The sequence below is a fragment of the Borostomias antarcticus genome (genome assembly GCF_949987555.1).
Source record: "Borostomias antarcticus genome assembly, chromosome: 6".
NCBI classification, from domain to species: Eukaryota; Metazoa; Chordata; class Actinopteri; order Stomiiformes; family Stomiidae; genus Borostomias; species Borostomias antarcticus.
Window position 1 is genome coordinate 9,885,187 of NC_140239.1, and position 24,577 is coordinate 9,909,763.

The 24,577-nt window shown below is 47.5% G+C and overlaps 1 protein-coding gene across 1 annotated transcript in view; it reads right to left on the minus strand.

Annotated features, from left to right (window-relative positions):
• Positions 1 to 13: 13 nt before the first annotated feature.
• The window catches only part of rtn4r (reticulon 4 receptor), a gene marked incomplete at its 3' end in the record, with an annotated part of 54,382 nt that continues 29,818 nt past the window's right edge, over positions 14 to 24,577 (minus strand). The window contains exon 2 of the mRNA XM_084440248.1: positions 14 to 1,416. Within this exon, the coding sequence (XP_084296374.1) occupies positions 14 to 1,416 (1,403 nt within the window). The remainder of the gene's footprint in view (positions 1,417 to 24,577) is intronic.

Sequence of the window (24,577 nt, forward strand, 5' to 3'; positions counted from 1 at the left end):
AATCCAAAGAACCCTAAGACATAGCCAGAGAGATCCAGATCATGGGCCAGAAGAGAAAGCTCAGCGCCTGCGTAGTAGACCCATCACCTTTGAGGCAGTGAGCGTCTGATTTGGGCTTTTTGGAGCACTTCTTTTTCTTTTTGGCCGGGGCTGTAGAGGGTTCCAGGTTGTTAATCACGTCTGGATTCAGCTGGTCCAGGTTGTTGGACAAGGTGCCAAGCGGCCCATCATTAAGACTCTGCTTGTTCAGGCTCTCGTTTTTCGTTCGCTCGGCCTCCCAGAATTTGGTTTTGGAGATGTTCTCCTTCTCCTTCAGGGGGTTGTTGGTGATCTGACGGCTGTTGTAGGACGAGGGGTCTGGGACGGTTTTGCCGGAGAGGATGGAGGACTTATCGGTGTCTGGAAGGCAACAACCGGGAACCACGTCTCCCAGGGGGTCTTCCGCGGCGGGGAACTTCCCGGACCGGGTCTTGGAGCTGAACAGATGGGTCTGGATGGCGGGCGTTTCCATGCAGCCCTCCAGGTCGTTGCTCTTCAGCCGTTTCAGGTCCTTCCCCGCCAGGGCCGTGGGGACATCGCACTCCAGCTCAGAGCTGGAACCCTTGAAGCGCTTGAACCAGTCCCACAGGGAGCGGGCGCGGCAATCGCAGACCCACTGGTTCCCATTCAGGCGCAAGTACTGGAGGGACACCAGCGGGTCCATGGTTTCGCCCGTCAGCACGGTCAGGTTGTTGTAGAACAGGAACAGCGTGGTCAGCTTTCCCAGGTCGCTGAAAGCCCTCGGCTGGACATAGACGACCCGGTTCTGGTGCAGCAGCAGGCGGTCCAGACTGATCAGGCCGCGGAGCATGTGATCCGACACGGCCTTGATCTTGTTGTTGTGCAGGAAGAGATACGTGAGGTTGGCCTGGTCCAGGAAAGTGTCGTCATGCAGAGCCAGCAGGTTGTTGTCCTGCAGGTAGAGGTACTGCAGGGAGAACAGTCCCCGGAACACGCCCACGGGAAGCTCGGACAGACCGCACCTGTGCAGGTGGAGGGTGTGTAGCTTGAACAAACCGCGGAAAGCTGTGGGGCTGATGATACGCAGATTGCTATTGTCCCCGATGTCTAGCTCCTCTAGTCTCTCCATGCCGTAGAAGGCCCCAGCCTCGATGTGGCTGATATTGTTGGAGTAGAGCCACAGCACGGTGAGGTTGTGGCAGGAGCTGAAGCTGGTGGACCGCACCACCGTCAGCTTGTTGCTCTGGAGGAATATCCGCTGGCTCCGGACAGGGATCTCTGTGGGGATGGAGAGCAGTCCCTGCTGTTGGCAGGCCACGGTGGGCCGAGGCTCACTGTAGCACACACATTTGGCCGGGCAGCCCCCCGCCCGAGGCACCAGGTTTAACCACAACACCAGGAACAGGAGTCGACCCCCTGCAGAGATGGGAGATGAAGGATAAAGAGAGAGAGAGAGAGAGAGAGAGAGAGAGAGGGTCAGTTCTATTGAGCTTAGTCATAATTTCCACAAAATGCAACTAGGTCATCTAGGAAAAAATCATAAACCATTCAGTTCGAAATTGCACAACCGAAGTTTAAATTACTTTCAAATTAAAACATCTTCTCACAGTGATTTACATGAGTGAAAGTGGACTCTGGGGTGCGATCCAAGAAAGCAAAGAAAATGAATTTCCACAAAATTTAACTTGGTCCTCTAGGAAAAAAACATACAGTAAACCATTCAGTTAGAAATTGCACAACCGAAGTTTAAATTACTTTCACATTAAAACATCCCTTCTCACAGTGATTTACATGAGTGAAAGTGGACTCTGGGGTTCGATCCAAGAAAGCAAACTAAATGAATACTAATGTTCTCTTCTGAAGGTCGAGGTAAATAAACATTTAATAGGTTTGCCACAAAATCATTTGACCTACATCAGCATAACCAAGTATCAGGTCTTGAGAAGCGATTTGTACATTCCTGCAAATACCCTCTGAATAACCCTGCCTAAGACATTAATCCCTAATATCACACCCTTCTTAGATATTCAACATTTATTCACATCCCACCCATCCAACTACTGATATTGAGCTTCCCTTTGCCTTTTCAGCAGTAATACCCACACGTTCAGTGTAACATGCCCTCTGTGAAAGTCCTCATCTTACTGCTGATGCAGCATCTTTGCTATAATGACAGAAACTTGTGATTATGTGCGTGGTTTCTGCATATCTGCATGGTTTCTGTCTTCCTCTCTGTATCCTCAACCCCTTGACAAAAAAATGCTGAAATTGCAAAGACCATGAGTATGTTTATGTTCATTTCTTTAGCACATATTACAATTAGTGCTTGTATCCAGTCTGGATACTCTCGATAGAGAAAACGATCTCGCTGATTGTAATGGTCCGAAATTGCACTGGTACATGTATGGTCTTCCTATAGGGTGTTAACAGCTAACAGATCCATTTCAAGATGGCGGAGAAACTTGCATAAAAAAAAGACTGCAAATTTCAAGTGATCTGTATCCTGAATATCTCCACAACCCCACAACTGGGCCACTGATATGTGGCAGGTGTATAGATCAGGACCCAAGGACATGCATGTGTCATGTGAAGCTGAGAAAGTTTAAGCTAATTTTATCATAAGTTCTGCCCGTTCTTTCGCAATGCGCTGCTCTGGCATACATACAGTATACTGCACCCAAGTCAAACCAGCCAATAGAAATGCTTCGAATAGCACCCACCACAGTATTGGAGTTGATCCAAATGGTGCTTTTGTCGTCTCAAGCGTGTTTCACTGTGGTCCGAGAGAAACATGTTTGGTTCCCTGTTTGTGCTGTAGGCTATGTCATGCATATGTGGAATGGAGTGACAAGTAGTGAACGGGGAACGCACAGGACTGGTTCTCCATCTGATACAAGCAGACATACAAACAGCAGACTCCAGGGGCGGACTGGCGCGCTAACTGGCATGGCCCGCGGTGAATGGCCTGCCCCCACCCCCCTCCCCATCAACAAATCGGACAACAATCAGAATTGCCTGTCAGGACCCCCCCCCCATCAACAAAATGAAAGTGAAAGTGTTCCATCTCATCGCCTCGGCTCATGGCCTGACTGGGGCTACATTTCCCAGCCTGAATGATTTCCCCAGTCCGCCCCTGGCAGACTCTATGTCTTCCATTTGACTACAACACTGTGACCACGCTTTCCATGTGATACTTTATTTTTGAGATTTCAGTAAATAGTGGATGATATGAGATAATTGATTGATGGTATTGAAGAACCAAAGGCTAGAGAGGAAAGTAGTTTATAGATCAGATTCAACATTTATTTAGTACAGATTCAACATTTAGTTAGTACTTAGAACAGCATACAAATAGCTGGGTCAGTCACAGAGAAACGCTTTGGCAGTCAACGTTCCCTGATCAGACAACGTGGTATTCAGTTTGACCCACCTTCATAGTGGTAGCCTGTATCTATACATAGTCGAATTCTCCAACTATGATCTTATACATCAGTGGGCAGTGGGCTTCTTATACTGTAGCTGTGCACTTGATCTTCTCTGGACAGTGATCATGACCATCTGAGGGATACATATGGTCTTGTGCTGAGAATAGTAATGGCACTCGTGACAGAAAAATCTAAACTTATTATCAGTGGATGACTGCCTTATGGTGCTATAAAGTACAGCTAACGTTCTTTCTGGCTAATTAGCTTCAGACAGTAAACGAGGCTGCCTTCATAGTTAGATGTGTTCCGTGCAATTATTAATCGGTTCCCAATGGCACAGGCATGTGTGCAACGGCTGTGTAGCTTTGTGTTGTGAAGAGTGGCATTCAAGTTAGCTAACTAGCTACTTCAATTTGAATGCAACAGGGGACTTCTGCTGTCAAGATTATTTTGATTCAAAATGCACTTGCCATGACATCGCTCCGTCCCCCATTCCATTACAACATGATGTACTGTAATGTGCACTTTGCACTGGTGTCTTTAAAGAGAGAACCGTGATCCAGGGTATTTGGGCCTGGGGACCCATCATCTGCTCTCCTGCTAAGGCAAGCGGGAGCCCCTGCGCAGTGAGGAGGGCCCCGTTAAGACCATCCATTAAATAAGGGTGCGTAGCTTTCATACAGAATTAACCAGGATGGAACTAATGGCATTCCTGAATGTGTTTCTGAGGTCTGACATTTAGCCTGTCGCTAGTAGATAAACGTGTTGAGCCTTTCATGTCTGGCTGAGGTCCAGCCTGGACCCCCCCCCCCTCCCCCAAGGAACATCGCTGGCCCCCTCCGGGCCGTCAACAGACCGCCTTAACTGGAGAGCTTTTAAAAGTGATGAGTGATGAGATTAAGGCAGTGTTACTGTAATTCTGAGTGCATCTCGTCAGCTGCGTGCCTGTGCCCCCCCCCCCAAGGGCATGTACAGTATGTATGTTTTTTTTGCTTTCATCAATAATTTATGTATATATATATTGTTAATTTGATCTACACTGAACCTGTGCTAAATTTTCACATGCAAATACATTTTCCTCACATTGCATGAAAGATGATGGAACTAATCACAAAAACAAGCAAATGTTTATTTTATTATCACCGTGCTGTTTCCAATAATAAAGGGAAAGGGCTACACTGGCTGGGATTAAAAAGGTTTACACACAGAATTTAAGCATTTAATCCAATTGATATAAACTGAGACAAACATGACTATGCTCCATCAATTAATCAAGGGGTGAGATCCAGAGATCCAGATCCAATACTTCACATCAGGTGGCACATATTCTCCAAATCTCTGAGTAATCCTCCTCCATTCTCTAGGTGAGGAATTTCCAATCCCAGCTGCCAAGACAGGGAGAGGGATCCCACACCCGCCTGCATGACAGGTATAGTGAAGTACTGGAAAATGCATGAGGTTTACCCCTCCCTTAGTCCCTTTCTCTCTCTCTCTCTCTCTCTCTTCCCGCTCCCCTTCCCCTCTCTCCTCCCTCTCTCTCGCTGGCAGTGTTGTGGTGCCGCTCATCTCCGGACCTTGTTAACCGGGTCTCTGGCGTGGCCTGTCAGCGAAACCCCTGATGCACTTCCCCTCCAATCTCCTCCTTCAGATGTCAAGAGTCTGCCACCGGAAAACTGTCAAGACTTCTCCCTCTCTTTCTGCATCGCAGCACTCCCCCCCATCTACCCCAGCCCTGTCTAACAATAGAAATATTCTACCGCAGAACTCTGCATCTCTTCTTTCTCTCTCTCTCTCTATTCATTAAGGGACTATTTCCACCCGAGCGTCGCGCGTTGAAGCTCCCGTTTCTCAGCCCCCGGCCGCTAGAAGGTTCCTTGTCTTCGTTAGCATCTTCCGAATGACAGTTGAAGCCACTCAAATGTCACCAGGTTTGCACCAATTATCTGTGCGGCACGGTGACACAGTGCATTGCGCTGTTGCCTCACAGCAAGAAGGGTTGTGGGTTCAATTCCCCCTTGAGGGACGATGTTGGCCCTGGGGATGTTCTCCCCAGGGTTGTCAGGTACTCAAGTGGGGTATCTTCCGGGCCTTTCTGTGTGTTCTCCGCGTGCTCACAAGGGTTTCCTTCCAAGAACCCCAATATAAAAACATGCAGATGAACAGATCTCTCTTCAGTCCTGTCCCTTACAGGATTTGGAATTGGTCCCTGGCACCTCTGATGAGGCCACTCAACGCTCCTGACTGCACCTGCAGGACGACAGCTTGTCAGTAGCTGCGTTTATGCACACTTCTTTTTCAATCTGATTGAATTCAATCCGATATAGGTCGATACGATAATAGGTCATTATACCTTATTTTCCTGTCGTCTAGGAGTCCAATAATGTGCAGTTCTGCGTTTGGATTAAAAACAAACACTCCGCTGTGGTCCAGTTCTGCCTGGAAGCAATTTACCCGCAATAATAGAAGTAGGCTACGTGCTCTTTGACAGAGAGCATGCGCAGAAAGAACACAGCCAGAGAGTAATCCGTTTCATTGTTTACATGGTACTTGATCGGTTTATGAAAAGGTTTACACTATCCCTCTGCAACCAATTAAAATTTCAATAGGTTTGGGCCTTTTTATTCAGATTGAATTTTTTCTTCGTAGTGTAAGTAGGTTGTTATGTCCTCTCCATCCCAGGTTCGGGGCCGAGGGGCTATCCTTTGACCACCCCGAGCCTGGGTGAGACGTAACCTGGGCTATATATCCGGGCACACCTCCAGGAGCCATGTCATCGTTTCGTCATCCACAACCGTCAGACCATGCATTCCATTGGGTGTCCGATATATCGGGGGGCGAGGCAGACACCTTCTTGCGGTGCCCCCCGTCAGTAGCTGCGATTAACCACCGTAAGCGAATCAAAGTCTGCCAACTGAGGGCCACCACCCGGGCTGGTGTTCGGCTGCCACAAGCGGGGAGAGCAGCCGGCTCCCAACACAGAATTCTGCAGCTGAACTCCGAAGGGCTCACCCCCAGTAAAATCTATAGCATCGACCAGATTGAGGTGTTTATATGGAGCATTTTAAATCGTTTGGGCTTTTAAACCTATTATAATCGGATTATTAGGCTCAATGTAAACGTATCTACCAGTGACTACTGAAGATTAGAGGTCTGCCTAGATGGGGACCAAAATACCAGTGGCTGCCACAAATGTTCTGTGGCCTCCTGATAGCACCAATGCCTGACAATCAATGACGTTATAGGCCTACTGAAATACTGTAGGCTACTTTTTTCCCCGTAGGCTTATAGCCTACTTCTCCACTTTGAGCTTCACTTTTTCCATCTTAAAGGAGAAGGCTCTTTTTCGACAACCTGGACCTTATTTACGGCATATTATAAGACGTTTGACTCACCAAGATAACTTTGGTGTAATTCGGAGGCCTGTAGAATAAATTTAAAATCCAGCGCGAGCCAAGTGTATCCATGTAATGGCGGCGGACAGGGCACCAAGAATGCAGCTTCTAAAAAATCTATTTTCTGCCGTGAAACGGTTGTTTTCATCAATCTATTTTTTTTTTAATCGCTACTTGTGCTTCCATAGAGCGAGGGCTTGTTGTGGTTTTCACATGCCTCTGTAATATAATCTTTAGAAACATCTTTAGAAACTAAATAAAACTTCCCCACTTGCTCCAGCAAGCATGCGCAGAGCTGCGTGCAGACTGGCTATTCTACGTCTGTAGGCTACACTCACGGCTCACATTCTCTACGCTACGATCAGCTTCCATCATATTCTAAGTCATCTTCTATATCCTCAAAATCTGATAAATATTTATCCATATAGCACACAATATTCCAGGCACCAACAAGCTGATCAGCTTTCAGCTGCAATCATCCTCTCACGCTCTGGAGGGTCATCCTCTCACCCTCCACCCTGGGAAGATTCCTTCATCCTCTCACCCTCCGGAGAGTCATCCGCCACAACATCACAGCTGATGGAAGAGTGTGAAGTCGGTATTGATCTGCCAGTTTAACAAACTCTCCACGCTCTCATGCACACTCATCACTCATGCTCTAACTCGTACTCTATTGCTCTCAAATTTTGATTAAATTCTGTTTCTTGCTCATGAAATTGTGCTTGTTTGTGCAATTTTATCCTACTACTACTTGTAGTTAATTAAATTGTTCATTCAGTTGTTGAATTTGTTCAAACTTCCATAAATCACAGCATAAAGTGAGTGCAGCATAAAAGCCATTTGCTGTATGACTGTGTGCCAACCTTGCTTTGAACTCTTCATCTTCCCTGCTCTGTCAAAACACCATTATGGATGGCCGCAACAATCATGTTTCAGACACTGACATCTTCTCTGGAAGCTCTCACTATTGGACGTTGGCAATCTGGTCTCCGTTTAAGAGCTGACACGCCCTCTTTATCTCCTCCTGGCTGACAGCAGCCCTCTCCGCAGCTCTGTGAAAAGCCCGTAATAAGCCTATAACCCTGGCACTCCACAGCACTGTGAAAGCATGTTGTCTCAGGCTCAGCCCTGCTTGTTTGACAAGGATTCGACGCTAACACAGGAAGGAGACGATATGGCCTCTTAACGTACTGACGAACAGCTGAGCTGAGGAAAGCCTCCTGCCATGTTTCTAACTGAATTATTTGCGGGAAGAAAAGAAAAAAAAAGCATGTTAAAAAAAGGAAATAAGGAGACGTGAGGAAACGTCAGGAGGGTACGAGCGGAAAAAGGCAACTTTGTTTACTCAGCCCAGCAGCGCATGACAGAGCCTGACTCCGCCACATTTGCATGTGTCCCTGGCAGGCCTGGAAGTGTGTGTGTGTGTGTGTGTGTGTGTGTGGAGGGGGGACACTTCTATTCGGGCTGCATTAACTTGGCTGTCTCAGCATAATAGAGGCGTCCAAACCTGGCTCCCCTGAACACGGGCCAGGAGATCCACGCGCTCTGCAATTCATCACGGAGGCTTTGCCCTGAGAGGCTGGGATTGGACGAGGACCAGCATTATCCCTTTGCGCCCCGAGTGGAGGGCGAAGTCTCTGTCAGAAATGAATCACCTTCGGCTCTCTGGGGCCAAGTGGCCTCTTTCTGCAATACCGCGCTGTGTTCCAAAGTGCGAGACTCATTCCTATGCGGTCGCCATCCGCGTGTGTGCTAGGGTACACGTGTTTTTGCGTACTCATTCATGCATACGTGGACATGTCTTGTTAAAATTAATTACTTAGACGTGTCATCCATGGGGGGCTTAGTAACGGCTTTGCCAGTGTCAGCTCAAATGAAAGTATACAGTGAGGTTAAGAACCTATGTAAACCTCAGCTAGCCAGCTCTGACTCATTAAAAGGCTTTTATCACAGACCCAGGTCTTTCCAGGGAATTTTCATACCCGGCAGAGACTCATGAAGAATAAGGACGCAGGGCATGATCTTAAATAATTAAAGAGGGATATTTGGTGCATGCTAGTGAGTGAGGGCGTCAGTGTGAGAGTCCCTCCAGTTATGGCCTGGCCCCACCGGGTCTGCGTCAACCGTCAACCAATCAAACGCTAACGAAACTCATCCGTTGTTATTACCGACAGCCTCCTGCGTCCGACGTTAGGGGATCGGCGAGGTTCATTTCTTGATTTCCGACGGGAGGATGTCGACGCTGGCGGCTGCAGTGGAGCCGGGCGGGGGGAGGGGGGTTGGGGCGGTTAGCGCGGTGGTGTCACGCAGGCCGTCGCCGTCGGGAACGTAGACCCGGGACACGGCTACAGCAGGAGGAGCCCAGGGACGGACGAGGTCCCGTCTGACACAAATATGACACAGCGCTGGGCCCAGCAGATGGCTCATGAATACCAACCCTCCGGAGGGAGCAGCCAATGAAGGAAGAAAGGAGGGAGCAACAGGGTCTGTACTGGCGTGTGTGTGTGTGTATGTGTGTGTGTGTGTGTGTGTGTGTGTGTGTGTGTGTGTGTGTGTGTGTGTGTGTGTAGGTGCGTGCGTGTGCGTAGGCATGTGTTTGTGTGAATTTAGGGGTGTTTGTGACTGTGTTTGTGTTCACTGTCCTGTACTGTTTGCAGTATATTTATGTGAAGAGAGTACACACACCCTGCATCATCACAACAAGCTCCTATTATGTGTGATAAATGGCAATAAAGGTTATCTGAATCTGAATCTGCTAATCAGCCAATAGTATGGAAGTAAGCGATTCAGACCGCAGTCCAGTTTTTCTAGGACGGCGCTGAATCAAGATGTCCGGCCTCGCCCTCAAACCGACGCCACACCACCGCATCGGCACAGGCCAACTGTGTCAAAGAAATACATAATGCAAGTAATGAAAGCTGAAAATAGTGTGGATCTCAGCTGAGTGCAGAGTGCGCGGGGGTGTCTAAAAGCACTCATCTAACCAGGAACAAAGGCAGAGGAGGAGTGCCCTACTTTGAGTTGTATCGTGTGGGTTACATCAGAGTGCAAGGCTCCACTCTCAAGCTCTTTTCCACAGAGGACAGTAGCTTTTTGTAAAGTAAGTTTCAGTTCGCCAGATATGTGACACCCCCGTCATCGACGGGAGGATCGTAGCACAAGCGGCCCTGTTCACCGAGGGACTCCTCTTCATCCTGATGTGGGAAGAAGCCGTCACCTTTGGATCATCGAAAAAATACCCCCCCCCCCCCACACACACACACACACACACACACACCCTTCCTCGCCAGGACAGAAATTGAACCCAGCTTTCACATTAGGGGGGCTTTTATTAACAATAAAGCTCAATCTGAAATCGGTGAGATAATCAGCCTGCAGGGGTGTGAAAAAGCATTATACTGGCATAAAAGGAAATGAGGCTCGACGATTCACTGTTATTGGAGCGCCGTTGAGTGCTGTTTATAGGCATACTACCTCTACTAAAACCTGCTTGAGAGAAGTGTCGCTTTGAGCTGGTGAGAAGAGAGCTCTGGCCACAGCAGCCACTGACAACCCACATTGTCTGCTTCCAAAATGCACATTTTGAGTGTCTGGAGTGACAGTTTTAAGTGACCACTTTGAGTCTGTCGTAGTAAAAATGTGATTTCTATCTTGTGTTTTCCGTTTATTTGAACCAACAGGAGGCCTCTGAGGGTCTGCGCTCGACGCCGAGGCGCCCGCGGAGGCCCTCAACGTTATCCACTCAACGTCTCCCTGACAGGCACATTACCACAGAACCCCAGGGGCCGGCTTCCAGCACCTCTGGGACAGACAGACTGGCACGCTGGCACTTGATTTTGTCAACAAGAGGCTGTCAAGATGAGCTCTTGTTTCTCTCAAGTTACAATTTAAGGAAAACGCATCAAGAAACCCCTTTCACTCGACGGCTAGACTCAATTCAAATCTTCAAGAGCCTGGAAACCGAAGCATGCACACGTTGTCTGCATTTGCTCCGTGTTACCTCACCATACATACTCTGCCTACGCATCTGTCATAAGACTTTAGGAAGGTGTGCAAGAGACTTTCAATTATCTATAGTCTTCAAGGGCTTAGAATGTTGTGTTTCAATAAGTGCTGTCTGTGCTGAAAAGTAAGTAAGTCACTCTGCTCAACCTAAACTCGCAATCCTTCTATGAGGGTACAGCTCAGTGCCGTTCCCAACCGAAACTGAATAAATAAAGGTTTCAATTCAGTTCAATTCAACCCCTCTGTACTGTAGGTACTGTAGACTGTAAACAACATGATGGGTCTTCTTCTTCATGTGTATGAGCATCTAGCTCGGAGTACTTCTGCAGCACAAACCTTTACTGACACTTTCTTATAGTCCTCCTAATCTACCATCTACCATCTCTCTAGTCTCGTGATACCAGCCTTTTGAGATCTCAGAGGTCTGGAGATATCTACGAAAACCAACGATATTAATCAGAGCCACTGCCCACATCTCCAACAGAGCGAAAAACCTGCCTTACTGGACACAATGTTCTCCAAACAAACTGGAGTGGAGAATCAAAACAAAACATTAGGAAGGACCATCCAAAAGATGTTGGATTGGTTCTGCAATGCAGGTTTTTTTTCAATCTCTCAAATTGTTTCCACCCACTTTTAGCGCTGAAATCTGGAGGAATGTCTTCAGTCTCTAGGTGAGCTCAGCGTTTAGAGACTGACTTGTGAGTCTACCCTCTCTCTGTCTCCAATACTTCAGACAGGAACAGACTGACTAACAGACAGGAACAGACTGACTAACATACAGGAACAGACTGACTAACAGACAGAACAGACTGACTAACAGACAGGAACAGACTGACTAACATACAGGAACAGACTGACTAACAGACAGGAACAGACTGACTAACAGACAGAACAGACCGACTAACAGACAGGAACAGACTGACTAACAGACAGAACAGACAACAGACAGAACAGACTGACTAACAGACAGGAACAGACTGACTAACAGACAGGAACAGACTGACTAACAGACAGGAACAGACTGACTAACAGACAGAACAGACCGACTAACAGACAGGAACAGACTAAAGCTGAATCCCAAATCGCGCACTTAGGCGAAAGTACAGAGCACTCGCGGCCTTGTGGCCTTACATGCGCGTTCCCGTCAAGTCCACAAGGGCTCAGGGTAGTCCCAAAACGGAATTGCTAGGTCCACAAGTGCGCCACTGCCGCCATTTTGCGCACTTTAACCGCACTTACCCAGGCACACTCACACTCACGCTCACACACACACCGACATACACCAGTCCTGGGCTCAGATCCCCTCCCCCTCACCCTAACCCGGGTCCGTATCCTTTTCCTACCCCCACCCTACCCCAACCCCTGCCTCTATCTGGGCCCAGGCACGCACACACACACAGACACACATCAGTGTTTGCCACACCTCTCCCATGATGCTCTTAGCCTTTCTTGCTATGAAAATGTAGTTTGACGTAATGTATCGCTCTATATATGGCTCTGTGTGCTACTAACCCTGTTCTGCCTCCCCTCTCCCTAGTGCCTCTCTCTCTCCCTCCTATCTTCTAACCAGGTCCAGTGGATGCCCCACTGTCACCAGCAGACCACCCTGAGTCCGATAGATACCCCTGTGTCTGCTGCAGATGTCGTAGCAAATTAGTTAACACACACACACGTACACACAGACATACAACAGTCCACTTCCGGCATTAGGCCTGGGCCCAGTACCCCTACCCCTCACCCTAACCCGGGTCCGTATCCTCTTCCTACCCCCACCCTACCCCTGACCCCTGCCTCTACCTGGACCCAGGCACACTCACACACACACAGACATACACCAGTCCTGGGCTCAGATCCCCTCACCCTAACCCGGGTCCGTATCCTTTTCCTACCCCGATCCTACCCTTGACCCCTGCCTCTATCTGGGCCCAGGCACATTCACGCACACACAGACATACACCAGTGTTTGCCATGTCTCTCCTATGATGTTATTAGCCTCTCTTACTCTGAAAATGTAATTTAATGTTATTTATTGCTCTATAAATGTTCTTAGCCGGTAGACAAACATACTCCAGGAGCTTGCTCGATCGCCTCGTTGAGAGGGGTCAGGGAAGAATTTTTACAGCTCACTTATCTGGCCCCCGGGTGATTACTGTTTTTTTGCTTCCCTCTGGAATATGTAGGGGTGGGATGTCTGCCCACCTCCCTTGTTCTCTGTAAAGCGCATTGTGTTGCCTCTGGGTATGAAATGCGCTATACAAATAAAGCTTTGATTGATTGATTGACTTACCGAAAGTCCGCAATTTCTCGGACTTAGGAGCAGAAAATACCCACAGCCCAGCGCGTCTCATGTGACACAGTGCTTGAGTGCATCCGAGTCATGATCCGAGTACATCACGTAATTATAACATTTGCCGATAACACAACATTTATCTTGAAATCCACATGCTGCAAATCTATATCCCACCCAACATAAATTTTTAATTATTATTTAATTAAAACCGACGTCAATTTGCAGAGGCAAGCGGAGCTGAGGAGCGCAGCCTCTGCGTGGAGGGACGCGGCAGCCAATGAAAATGAAGTGGGAGGGGCATTGAGCTAAACTGGCTTGGGAATCGTTGGCATGCCGCTGGAAGTGCTGTCCCATTTAATTCACGGCCCTGCACCCTCTGGCCCTTCCAGCTGACGTCAATTAAGTGCTCAGTCCTCAGGCCGCAAGTGCGAGGGGCCGCAAGGGTGGTTTGCGCACTCAGATTGGGAATTAGCTTAACAGACAAGAACAGACTGACTATCAGGCCCAATCCCAAACCGGTCCCTACCCACTCCCACTCCACCTCCGTGTGTCACTCCAAATAACGTTCCACTCACAGCTGTGGAGGGCATCTCAACTGAGGGGGAGGGTATATACATGGACATCTCAACTGAGGGGGAGGGTGTATACATGGACATCTCAACTGAGGGGGAGGGTGTATACATGGACATCTCAACTGAGGGGGAGGGTATATACATGGACATCTCAACTGAGGGGGAGGGTATATACATGGACATCTCAACTGAGGGGGAGGGTGTATACATGGACATCTCAACTGAGGGGGAGGGTGTATACATGGACATCTCAACTGAGGGGGAGGGTGTATACATGGACATCTCAACTGAGGGGGAGGGTATATACATGGACATCTCAACTGAGGGGGAGGGTATATACATAGACATCTCAACTGAGGGGGAGGGTGTATACATGGACATCTCAACTGAGGGGGAGGGTGTATACATGGACATCTCAACTGAGGGGGAGGATGTATACATGGACATCTCAACTGAGGGGGAGGGTGTATACATGGACATCTCAACTGAGGGGGAGGGTGTATACATGGACATCTCAACTGAGGGGGAGGGTGTATACATGGACATCTCAACTGAGGGGGAGGGTGTATACATGGACATCTCAACTGAGGGGGAGGGTGTATACATGGACATCTCAACTGAGGGGGAGGGTGTATACATGGACATCTCAACTGAGGGGGAGGATGTATACATGGACATCTCAACTGAGGGGGAGGGTGTATACATGGACATCTCAACTGAGGGGGAGGGTGTATACATGGACATCTCAACTGAGGGGGAGGGTGTATACATGGACATCTCAACTGAGGGGGAGGGTGTATACATGGACATCTCAACTGAGGGGGAGGGTGTATACATGGACATCTCAACTGAGGGGGAGGGTGTATACATGGACAGCCGAACATGGGACGGACTCCACCGGAACCGGGAAGCAGCCGTCACCATGACATAACTAGATGATTTATAGGGGGGGAAAAATAATTATGATTTATAATAAAAATATAAATCAATATAATGAATGAATATATAATAAGAAATTATCAAAATTCCAAACTGAGATGTTCTTGCAAAGGAACTCTATATTGCGACTCAAATTAACTCTATATTGCGCACTGTCCAAATAACTCTATATTGCACACTGTCCAAATAAATCAATGAATCAGTAAATAACTGACTCCCACACCTCTTTGGCAGCATTCTTTTTTGTGAAGAGGCATTTGCATGTCGCAGCCTAATCAGCTGCTTTGTCTGTTCCATTGTTCCTGTAAATAATGGAATATCAGACCTAGGCCTGTTTAGATTTATTTGTGTTGGCTACGCATGAATACAGGCTTTTAAGAGTTTGCTACAAGTCAAGCGATCTAGGGATAAAGTGTTATTTTGTTTTTATCTTTTGAATGTGAGGAAAACAAAAGTTTGAGTGCTGTAGCCTGTCTAGAGTAATTGGTGTAGGAAGATGGAACTTTAATTCATATGCTGTTTCCTCCGGCATCGCTTTGACATGTGGACTTCCTGCTTCGGCTATCGGGAGCGTGCACTGATTCGGGCTCGCTGTTTAAGCCTTTATTGCGTTTCAAACCAGCCTGAAGACTTATTTGTTTCAGTCTGCCTTCCACTAGTGCCCTGTTTTCAAAGTACTTGCTGCTCTCTCTCTGCTTTTCACTGTTTTATTTTATTTATTTATTTTTCTTCTTTCTCGCTGTGAAGCACCTTGAGATGACATTCCGCGCTACTTGGTTTGGGACGGCCCTTTACATGGAGAACATGGGCGTGAACACACAACCAGAGGGAGGGGATAGAGGGCCTGGTTTGAGATTGGGCCTCAGACAGGACTGAATATCAGACAGGAACAGAATTAATATCAGGCAGGAACAGACTGAATATCAGACAGGAGCAGACTGAATATCAGACAGGAACAGACTGAATATCAGACAGGAACAGACTGAATATCAGACAGGAACAGACTGAATATCAGACAGGAACAGACCGACTAACAGACAAGAACAGACTGACTAACAGACAAGAACAGACTGAATATCAGACAGGAACAGACTGACTAACAGACAAGAACAGACTGACTAACAGACAAGAACAGACTGACTTAACAGACAAGAACAGACTGAATATCAGACAGGAACAGACTGACTAACAGACAAGAACAGACTGACTAACAGACAAGAACAGGCAGGAACAGACTGACTAACAGACAGACTGACTAACAGACAGGAACAGACTGACTATCAGACAGGAACAGACTGACTAACAGACAGGAACAGACTGACTAACAGACAGGAACAGACGGACAAAGCGACAGTAACAGACTGACTAACAGACAAGAACAGGCAGGAACAGACTGACTAACAGACAAACTGACTATCAGACAGGAACAGACGGACAAAGCGACAGGTAACAGACTGCCTATCAGACAGTAGCAGAATGTGTTACCTGAAATAATTTCCAATTTGTTGGGACTGAGAGAGGTCTGATATGCTTGGACCAATGTCCCCAACGGGCTGGTCACTCAGCCAGTCACAGATGTGATAATCCTTCAGACATGCCCCGGTGGCAGCCCATAATACTCTTCTGGAGTTCAAATTCACAAGCTTCAGTTTAAATTCGAAGCTGAAGTATGTGAATGTTTTGAAAGTACACACATACAGTAAACATACTATACATACACACATACATACAAGTACACACACACACACACATGCACCCAAGCGTCTACTGTATTCCCACACTCACGTGAACACACACCTACACATCCACACACACACAGACATACGCACACACCCGCACGCACGCACGCACACACACACATACACACACACACACACACACACACACAGCAGAAGATGCAATGCAGTAAAAGCCTGATCCTCTGTGACCTTTTATCCGCCCATCTATCCAGCCATTGACATGCAGCAGACTGACAGACAGTAACACAGAGCTGTTCACACATTACCTCTCACATGTAACACAGCTGTTCACACGTTACCTCTCACATGTAACACAGAGCTGTTCACACGTTACCTCTCACATGTAACACAGAGCTGTTCACACGTTACCTCTCACATGTAACACAGAGCTGTTCACACATTACCTCTCACATGTAACACAGCTGTTCACACGTTACCTCTCACATGTAACACAGAGCTGTTCACACATTACCTCTCACATGTAACACAGAGCTGTTCACACGTTACCTCTCACATGTAACACAGAGCTGTTCACACGTTACCTCTCACATGTAACACAGAGTTGTTCACACGTTACCTCTCACATGTAACACAGAGCTGTTCACACGTTACCTCTCACATGTAACACAGAGCTGTTCACATGTGCTGTAGGAGGAAACTATGGAAACCCACCTGCACATATATCAGTTTACCTCTGCACAGTAAAATTAATAAGAGACAAAACAGAATTCTTCCATAAGTATCCTACTTTATAAGATCTGCAAACCTGGGAGACACGCTCAATACAGAGTCTCGCACACATTTCCATAGTAATCAGGAAAAAATAACTAGCAGATCCTGGGAACTGAAATCCCATGACATTCTATAAAAACACATACCACATTATTCATAATTGGCATTCTGTTGTTAAGTCAACGAAACAAGTCTTAATAAACCATATAAAGTATGGGTAAGTACTTCACAATGCTGTTGAGTTTGTCATTAAACAACTTAGCGTGACAGTTTGGCTTAATCAGAGAAACTCCGTCCTCCAGACCGGAATGTGCATTCTGTGGTAATACCGAGTTACTGTCAATAGCCAGCAGGTCATCCTGACCCAGGAAGTACAAGTTAACTCCGTAACAGCATGAATAATGTGCTCATAATTCATAAGAGAAGGGATGTACTGTACACATATAATGGAGAAATACATCACACACTTCGCCTCTTACATGTAACACAGCACTGAGTGTCTGTAGCAACAGGCCATTTTAACTACATCACAGACAGTGAGAGAGACTGTGAGAAAGACAGTGAGAGAGACTGTGAGAGAGATAGTGAAAGAGACTGTGAGAGAGACAGTGAGAGAGACTGTGAGAGAGACAGTGAGAGAGACTGTGAGAGATAGTGAGAGAGACTGTGGGAGAGACAGTGAGAGAGACTGTGAGAGAGATAGTGAGAGAGACTGTGAGAGAGACAGTGAGAGAGACTGTGAGAGAGACTGTGAGAGAGATAGTGAGAGAGACTGTGAGAGAGATAGTGAGAGAGATAGTGAGAGAGACTGTGAGAGAGATAGTGAGAGAGACTGTGGGAGAGACAGTGAGAGAGACTGTGAGAGAGACTGTGAGAGAGACTGTGAGAGAGACTGTGAGAGAGACTGTGAGAGAGACTGTGAGAGAGATAGTGAGAGAGACTGTGAGAGAGATAGTGAGAGAGACTGTGAGAGAGACAGTGAGAGAGACTGTGAGAGAGACAGTGAGAGAGACTGTGAGAGAGACTGTGAGAGAGACTGGCAGCTCTGATGGAAGTGGAATTGAAAGGGAGGGAGAATGAAGAGCAATCGACCGGTAGGACAGCACAGGAGTGAGCCAGTTACACTGAGTTAGGGCAGAAGGTGTGTGTGTGTGTGTGTGTGTGTCAAGGTTATTATAGTTAACGGAAATTAACTAAAAAACTGAAACTGAAATCAAAATAAAAACTAGACTTTACAAAAAAACGATAACTAACTAAAACTCTATTGTGTGTTTACAAAACTAACTAAAATAAACAAAAATTATAGAGAAAATGTTCTTAGTTTTAGTCTTTTTCATTTCATACTTAAGCCTAGTATTTTAGGTGGATATGAAATCTATCCTCCATTTTTTCTTTAGCTGTGCCCCTGTGCAGAACTAACGTGCGCCAGATGGTTTGTTTTGCACAGATTGAAATAACTTGAGCTTGCGAGATCAGGATAATCTCACGAGGCTAGCGCAGAAGGAAAAAATAAATAAAACTGATACCGAAACTAATAAAAACTAAACTAAAACTAAGCATTTTCAAAAAAGAAAAACTAAACTAAACTAGCAAACTTGCTTTAAAAACACATTAAAACTAAACTGAAATTGAAACCAAAAAGTTAACGATGTAAAAATAAACACTAATGAAAAAAGCAAAACTATTATAACCTTGGTGTGTGTGTTTGTGTGTGTGTGTGTGTGTTTGTGTGTGTGTGTGTGTGTGTGTGTGTCTGTAGGCTTGTAAGTGCATTTGTTGACTATTCGTGTGTGTGTGTGTGTGTGTGTGTGTGTAGGCTTGTAAGTGCATTTGTTGACTATGCGTGTGTGTGTGTGTGTGTGTGTAGGCTATTAAGTGCATTTGTTGACTATCCGTGTGTGTGCGTGTGTGCGTTTAACATACTGACTCTAGTTATCACGGAGGGCGTCTCCCCCCCTCAGCTCATCTGTGAGCACGCCGTCCTCCTGTCTGTATTTACAGCTCCCTCATCTGGGCCCACACGCCTCATGTCTTCTCAAGTGCCATCTAAAGTGACATCCATTATTCCCCATTAGCCCAGACAACGCCTGTAAATACATATTCTCACTTCTCCTCAGGATCACTCATCGTTAAGGAGGAGGAACGGCTAGCGTGAGCACCACCAGCCACCTGCAAACGTCCAATCAGAAACAAACCTACAGTTCAAAGACGGACGGATCCTTCCGGAGAGGAGTTATTAAACTGCACTTTTTAACTAGTCCGTAACAGCCTCTTCTTCTCCTATATATATATTCCTCTATTATATATACGTCCGCCACACCCTGGGGATATATCGACCTAGAAAAGACGAACATCCCTCTTTTCATCTCAATAGGCAGCAGCTTCCGCAAGCGGAGGCTTTGCCATGTTCCTAGTCGGGGTATTCTGCCCTGTTAAAGGAACATTGCTTTCTTTCTTTCTTAACAAAAAAGAAATAAATAAAAGAAAGGAAAAACCAGTATGATGATCTGGACAATTTCTCTCCTTTTCAAAATAGAAATGTCAAAGGTGGACGTTAACCGCAGACTGTGTGTGTGTGTGTGTGTGTGTGTGTGTGTGTGTGTGTGTGTGTGTGTGTGTGTGTGGATATTTGACATCGGGGGCGTATGTTTCTCACGTCTGTGCTGCCTCTACGTAGCTGTGATTCATCGTCCCCTCTCACCTCCACCCCGACCCTGTCTGGAACGGATCCACATTGGAACTGGGCCCAGCATTACTGGACCAAAAGGCTTCGACTTTGTACTATCGTGGAGTGCGATAAGAGACTGTTTACTTTGCCTAGGGAGCATTTTGGAGAGTAAAATGCTAAACATCTATGGGACAAGGATGAAACCGAACCACTTCTGGAATTTATGTGAAATATATCCACAGAGAGAGAGAGAGAGAGACAGATAGACAGATAGACAGATAGACAGATAGACAGACAGAGAGAGACAGACAGAGAGAGAGAGAGAGACAGACAGACAGACAGACAGACAGACAGACAGACAGACAGACAGACAGACAGACAGACAGACAGACAGAGAGAGATTGATTTTTGCTTGTGTGATTTTTGCTTTGGCAATTTGCATGCCATGAAACCCCTCTTTTCGTGTCTGGCTCTGACAGGCAAGTAGACGGGCTGGACGTTGACCTCAGGAGGAAGACGTTGACCTCAGGAGGAGGATGGTGACCTAAGGAGGAGGACGTTGACCTCAGGAGGAGGACGTTGACCTCAGGAGGAGGACATTGACCTCAGGAGGAGGACGTTGACCTCAGGAGGAGGACGGTGACCTCAGGAGGAGGACGTTGACCTCAGGAGGAGGACGTTGACCTCAGGAGGAGGACGTTGACCTCAGGATGAGGACGTTGACCTCAGGAGGAGGACGTTGACCTCAGGAGGAGGACGTTGACCTCAAGAAGAAGATGTTGACCTCAGGAAGAGGATGTGGACCTCAGGAAGAGGATGTGGACCTCAAGGGTCATCTGCTCCCTTTTTTTATGTTGACTGCTGTCAGATGTTGTAAGTAAGGCAGAGCACCAAGCTGAGCGTGTCTGTAGTCAGGGACCTGGGAAGTGACCTCTGTCTGCCACCTGGGACAGGAGAGAGAGGGAGGGAGGGGGAGGCTGGGCCTGTGTTCCACTGCAGCGTTGTGGGGGGCGAGAGAGGAAGAGAGGGAGAGAGAAAGAGAGAGAGGGGGAGAGAGAGAGGGAGGGAGAGAGAGAGGGAGGGAGAGAGAGAAGGAGGCTGGGTCTGGGCCTGTATTGCAGAATCCTGCATCCTTGCCGTCAGTCCAATTGAACTTGTTTTTTTGTTGTTGTTTTTTCGGGGGGGGTGGGGGGGGGGGGTGGTTGCCATGGTGTATGTAGGTGAAATGGCCTCTTGCTAGATTGTTCTTTATGTTGGGACTTACAGTAGGATATTTATTTCCAGGGAGCTCCCTTCCTCCCAGCTCCCCAGAAAAGAAAAGAGGACTTAGGGCAGAGAGGCCCGGAGTGTTTAATGAACCCTCTCCAGAGAGGCTCTGGTAGCCCACTGCTTGGAAAGACCAGAGAGAGAGAGAGACAGAGAGAGACAGAGAGAGAGAGACACAGATGGAAAGAGAGGAGAGATCAAGATAGGGACGGGGAAAGAGAGGGGGAAAGGGAGAGAGCAAGAGAGATATGGAGAAAGAGAGAGATGGAGAGAGTGAGAGAGAGATGGAGAGAGAGAGAGAGAAAGAGAGAGAGGAGCCTTTTGCATTATTTACCTCCTCCTGCAGACAAAGCACGCTGCTGCAGGAAAATGGATTTTCCACAGGGGAGCTGCGATAAGAGAGAGGGAGGGGAAGAGTGAAGGAGAGAGAGAGGGAGGGAGGGGAGGAGGGATGATGGCTCCCGGCCCAGCCTGTCTCAACTCTCACCTCGCCGGGTCTCTTCCGCCTCTCCCAGGCGTCCTCGCTCAGCGGCCCGATAGGGAGGCGCTTCTTTATGACTCAACCCTCGCGGATCACTCACCTTTCTCCCCCTGAAAGGGCGAGTCCCAGCCCTCAGCTCGCCCACGCTGGGAAGCCATCATCCCTCACACGGTATCTCCTCTTAGGAGGGAGGATCTGATACAGAGGGCGCCACCGCTCCGCCGCCCCCGCCATCCCCCCTACCCCAGCACTGCATTCTAGGAGATGGACGTGGGCGGCGATGGGTGAAGATGTTGTTTTGAGAGACTCGCTGTGTGACAGCTATCTGATAAGACCAGGGATCCAATAGCAGCGAGGCGTGTCGGGGGCGCCAGGCAAGCAGCAATATCTCAGTGTATCTGCCGACACCTCACTTCCACACTACAAACCCTAACCCTAAATCTAACCCTAATCCTAACCCCCCCATAACCCTAAATCTAACCCTAACCCTACCCCTAACCCCCCTGATCCTAAATCTAAAACTAACCCTACCCCATCCGTCACCCCCTTGCTACAAACCCCAACCCTAACCCACAGCATGTCTCTTCGCCACTAGTCTGGAGTAAAACGGTACAAAACACACGCATAGGGGCGGAGCCAACCTTTCATATCCAGCTGTATTTGAGCATAATTTCATCGTGAGCATATAGCCAGGACTAAATTAATAACTCATCCAGCCCAGAAACTCAGTGAAGTGAATAAAGGGGGAAGAAAGTCAAAGTAGCCTAAATCACACTTACTGTGCTGAATATGCCGACAGTTCACGTGAATGCAGGACTCGTTAGAAAAGTGGAAAGCTGCGGTCAGCGACCAATCAGAGGCCAAATCGTCCCACCATCTTCACGGACCAATCATCCTCCACGCATAAAATCCAACAGTCTTCTCATTGGTGTCCACGAATATCATAGTTTTTCCCCCAGATGTTCTCGCTGCAGCAAGAGCTTCTTGCCTCACCAGTAGTCTCTCTTCAGACTCAAATATTACATTGAGTCACTGCGCTCTGCATACTACATAATGCCACTTCACCGCCCATGCTGGTGTACTGAGGGCATGTCTAGGGGTCAAAATTGAAAAGGTGACAGGTCACTGCAGCAAATGAGAGACGCTAGCCCAGGTTAGATGGACGGGGCATATCTATGGGTGGGAACGCCTGATTGCGAAAGTGTTTACTGATTGGTGTCGCTGCGATTCTGGCGGTACCAATGAATTGCCAGGATTTGAACACCAGTTTTTTATTGCATGAAGTGTCCCAGACCCAAGATCTGCAGCATGGAGTAACGTAGTTAGCGTAGCTTATGTAGTGTATCAGCGAAAGAACTCTCATGGGTCTGGCGTCTACGTCGCCAGTGGGGCGATGACACTAAACCTGACCCACGCTTACGGCAGTCTACTCGCTAGTGGAGTCTGAACAAACCGCCGGCAGATGAAACAGCGTGTCAGGGAGACTCACCTGGCAACCGCCCGAGAGTCCTTAGAGATGCTATTCTGCGACTGAACACAGCACCACACCACTTCTCGGCCCACACTGCTCCCCTGCGTCTCTCACAGATGCGCTCCGAGCTTGTCCCCGTTCCAACATTCGGTACTTCTGCCTCCATGACGGCGCGGAGCCACTGACAACACTTCCTGCTCGGGTGCTTGGGTAATGACTCCCTCTACCCTCGAGAACAACAACAATCTGCTATTTTAAACTGCATCTATCAGCTGTTCTGTCTCCCAGAGGCCTCTCCTGGAAGGCGACTGTGAACCGAGTGCCGTGTTCAGTGGATGTGTTAATGAGCACAGTGTGTGTGAATAATATGAGATCGACGCTCCACACACACAATGAGTCGGGCTGGCTAGGACCCAGCTCTCGGAGCTGGACAAATATCAGCATCGTCACACACTGTATGTCTGAGTGGGGCTGTGAAGTACAGTAATCTGTAGAGACTATTGAGGATTGAGAAAATAGGTCACAAGAGCCTGGGTTTAGGGAGCCTGAGCTGGTTACATTTACAGAGCAGAGAAGCAAATGGAGATTGTCGGCTCACACCCAGAACTCTGTCCTTCAGTATAGGCTAGATTCGACCAATCAAAACACAACAAGGCTAGCCTCAACCAATCAAAACATAGCAAGGCTAGCCTCTACCAATCAAAACACAACAAGGCTAGCCTCTACCAATCAAAACATAACAAGGCTAGCCTCAACCAATCAAAACACAACAAGGCTAGCCTCAACCAATCAAAACATAACAAGGCTAGCCTCTACCAATCAAAACACAACAAGGCTAGCCTCAACCAATAAAAAAAACTGAGAAGCAAAATGAAAAGAAAAGCTGGAAACTTGAAGGTTCCGTCGCCCGAACGTGTCATTATAATTGCTTGCTATAACTGTTGCGGTGTGTGTGTGTGTGTGTGTGTGTGTGTGTGTGTGTGTGTGTGTGTGTGTGTGTGTGTGTGTGTGTGTGTGTGTGTGTGTGTGTGTGTGTGCGTGTGCTTGTGTGTGTGCTTGCGTGTGCGTGTGTGCTTGTGTGTGTGCTTGCGTGTGTGTGTGTGTGTGCTTGTGTGTGTGTGATTGTGTGTGTGTGCTTGAGAGACTTTGCATTTATAATTTGGAGCTGAGAAATGCATGGCAGTCCTTCTTTTCTGACATCATCACCAACAACAATAATAATGCACCTGCTCTGTTTGCCACGATAGGCTAACAAACCCTCCTGTGTCAGTAGCTTCTGAAATTCTATCCACCAGAGCCTGCAATGAATTTGCCTCATTCTTCACTGACAAAATTCAGAAAATTAGACAAGCAGTCAGTGCCTCCATATCAGGTACAGGATATGTGTTGTCCCAGTGTCCACTTAAAATCAATACCATGACACAATTTTATCCGATCAACCATAAAACCCTTGAGAACATTATACAATATCTGAAATCCTCCTCCTGTTGCCTTGACATTCTGCCTTCAGGCTTTTTCAAAAATGTATCTAACTGCAAGGCCTCTGATTTACTACAAATTGTAAACACATCTCTTCTTTTAGGTGTGTTCCCAC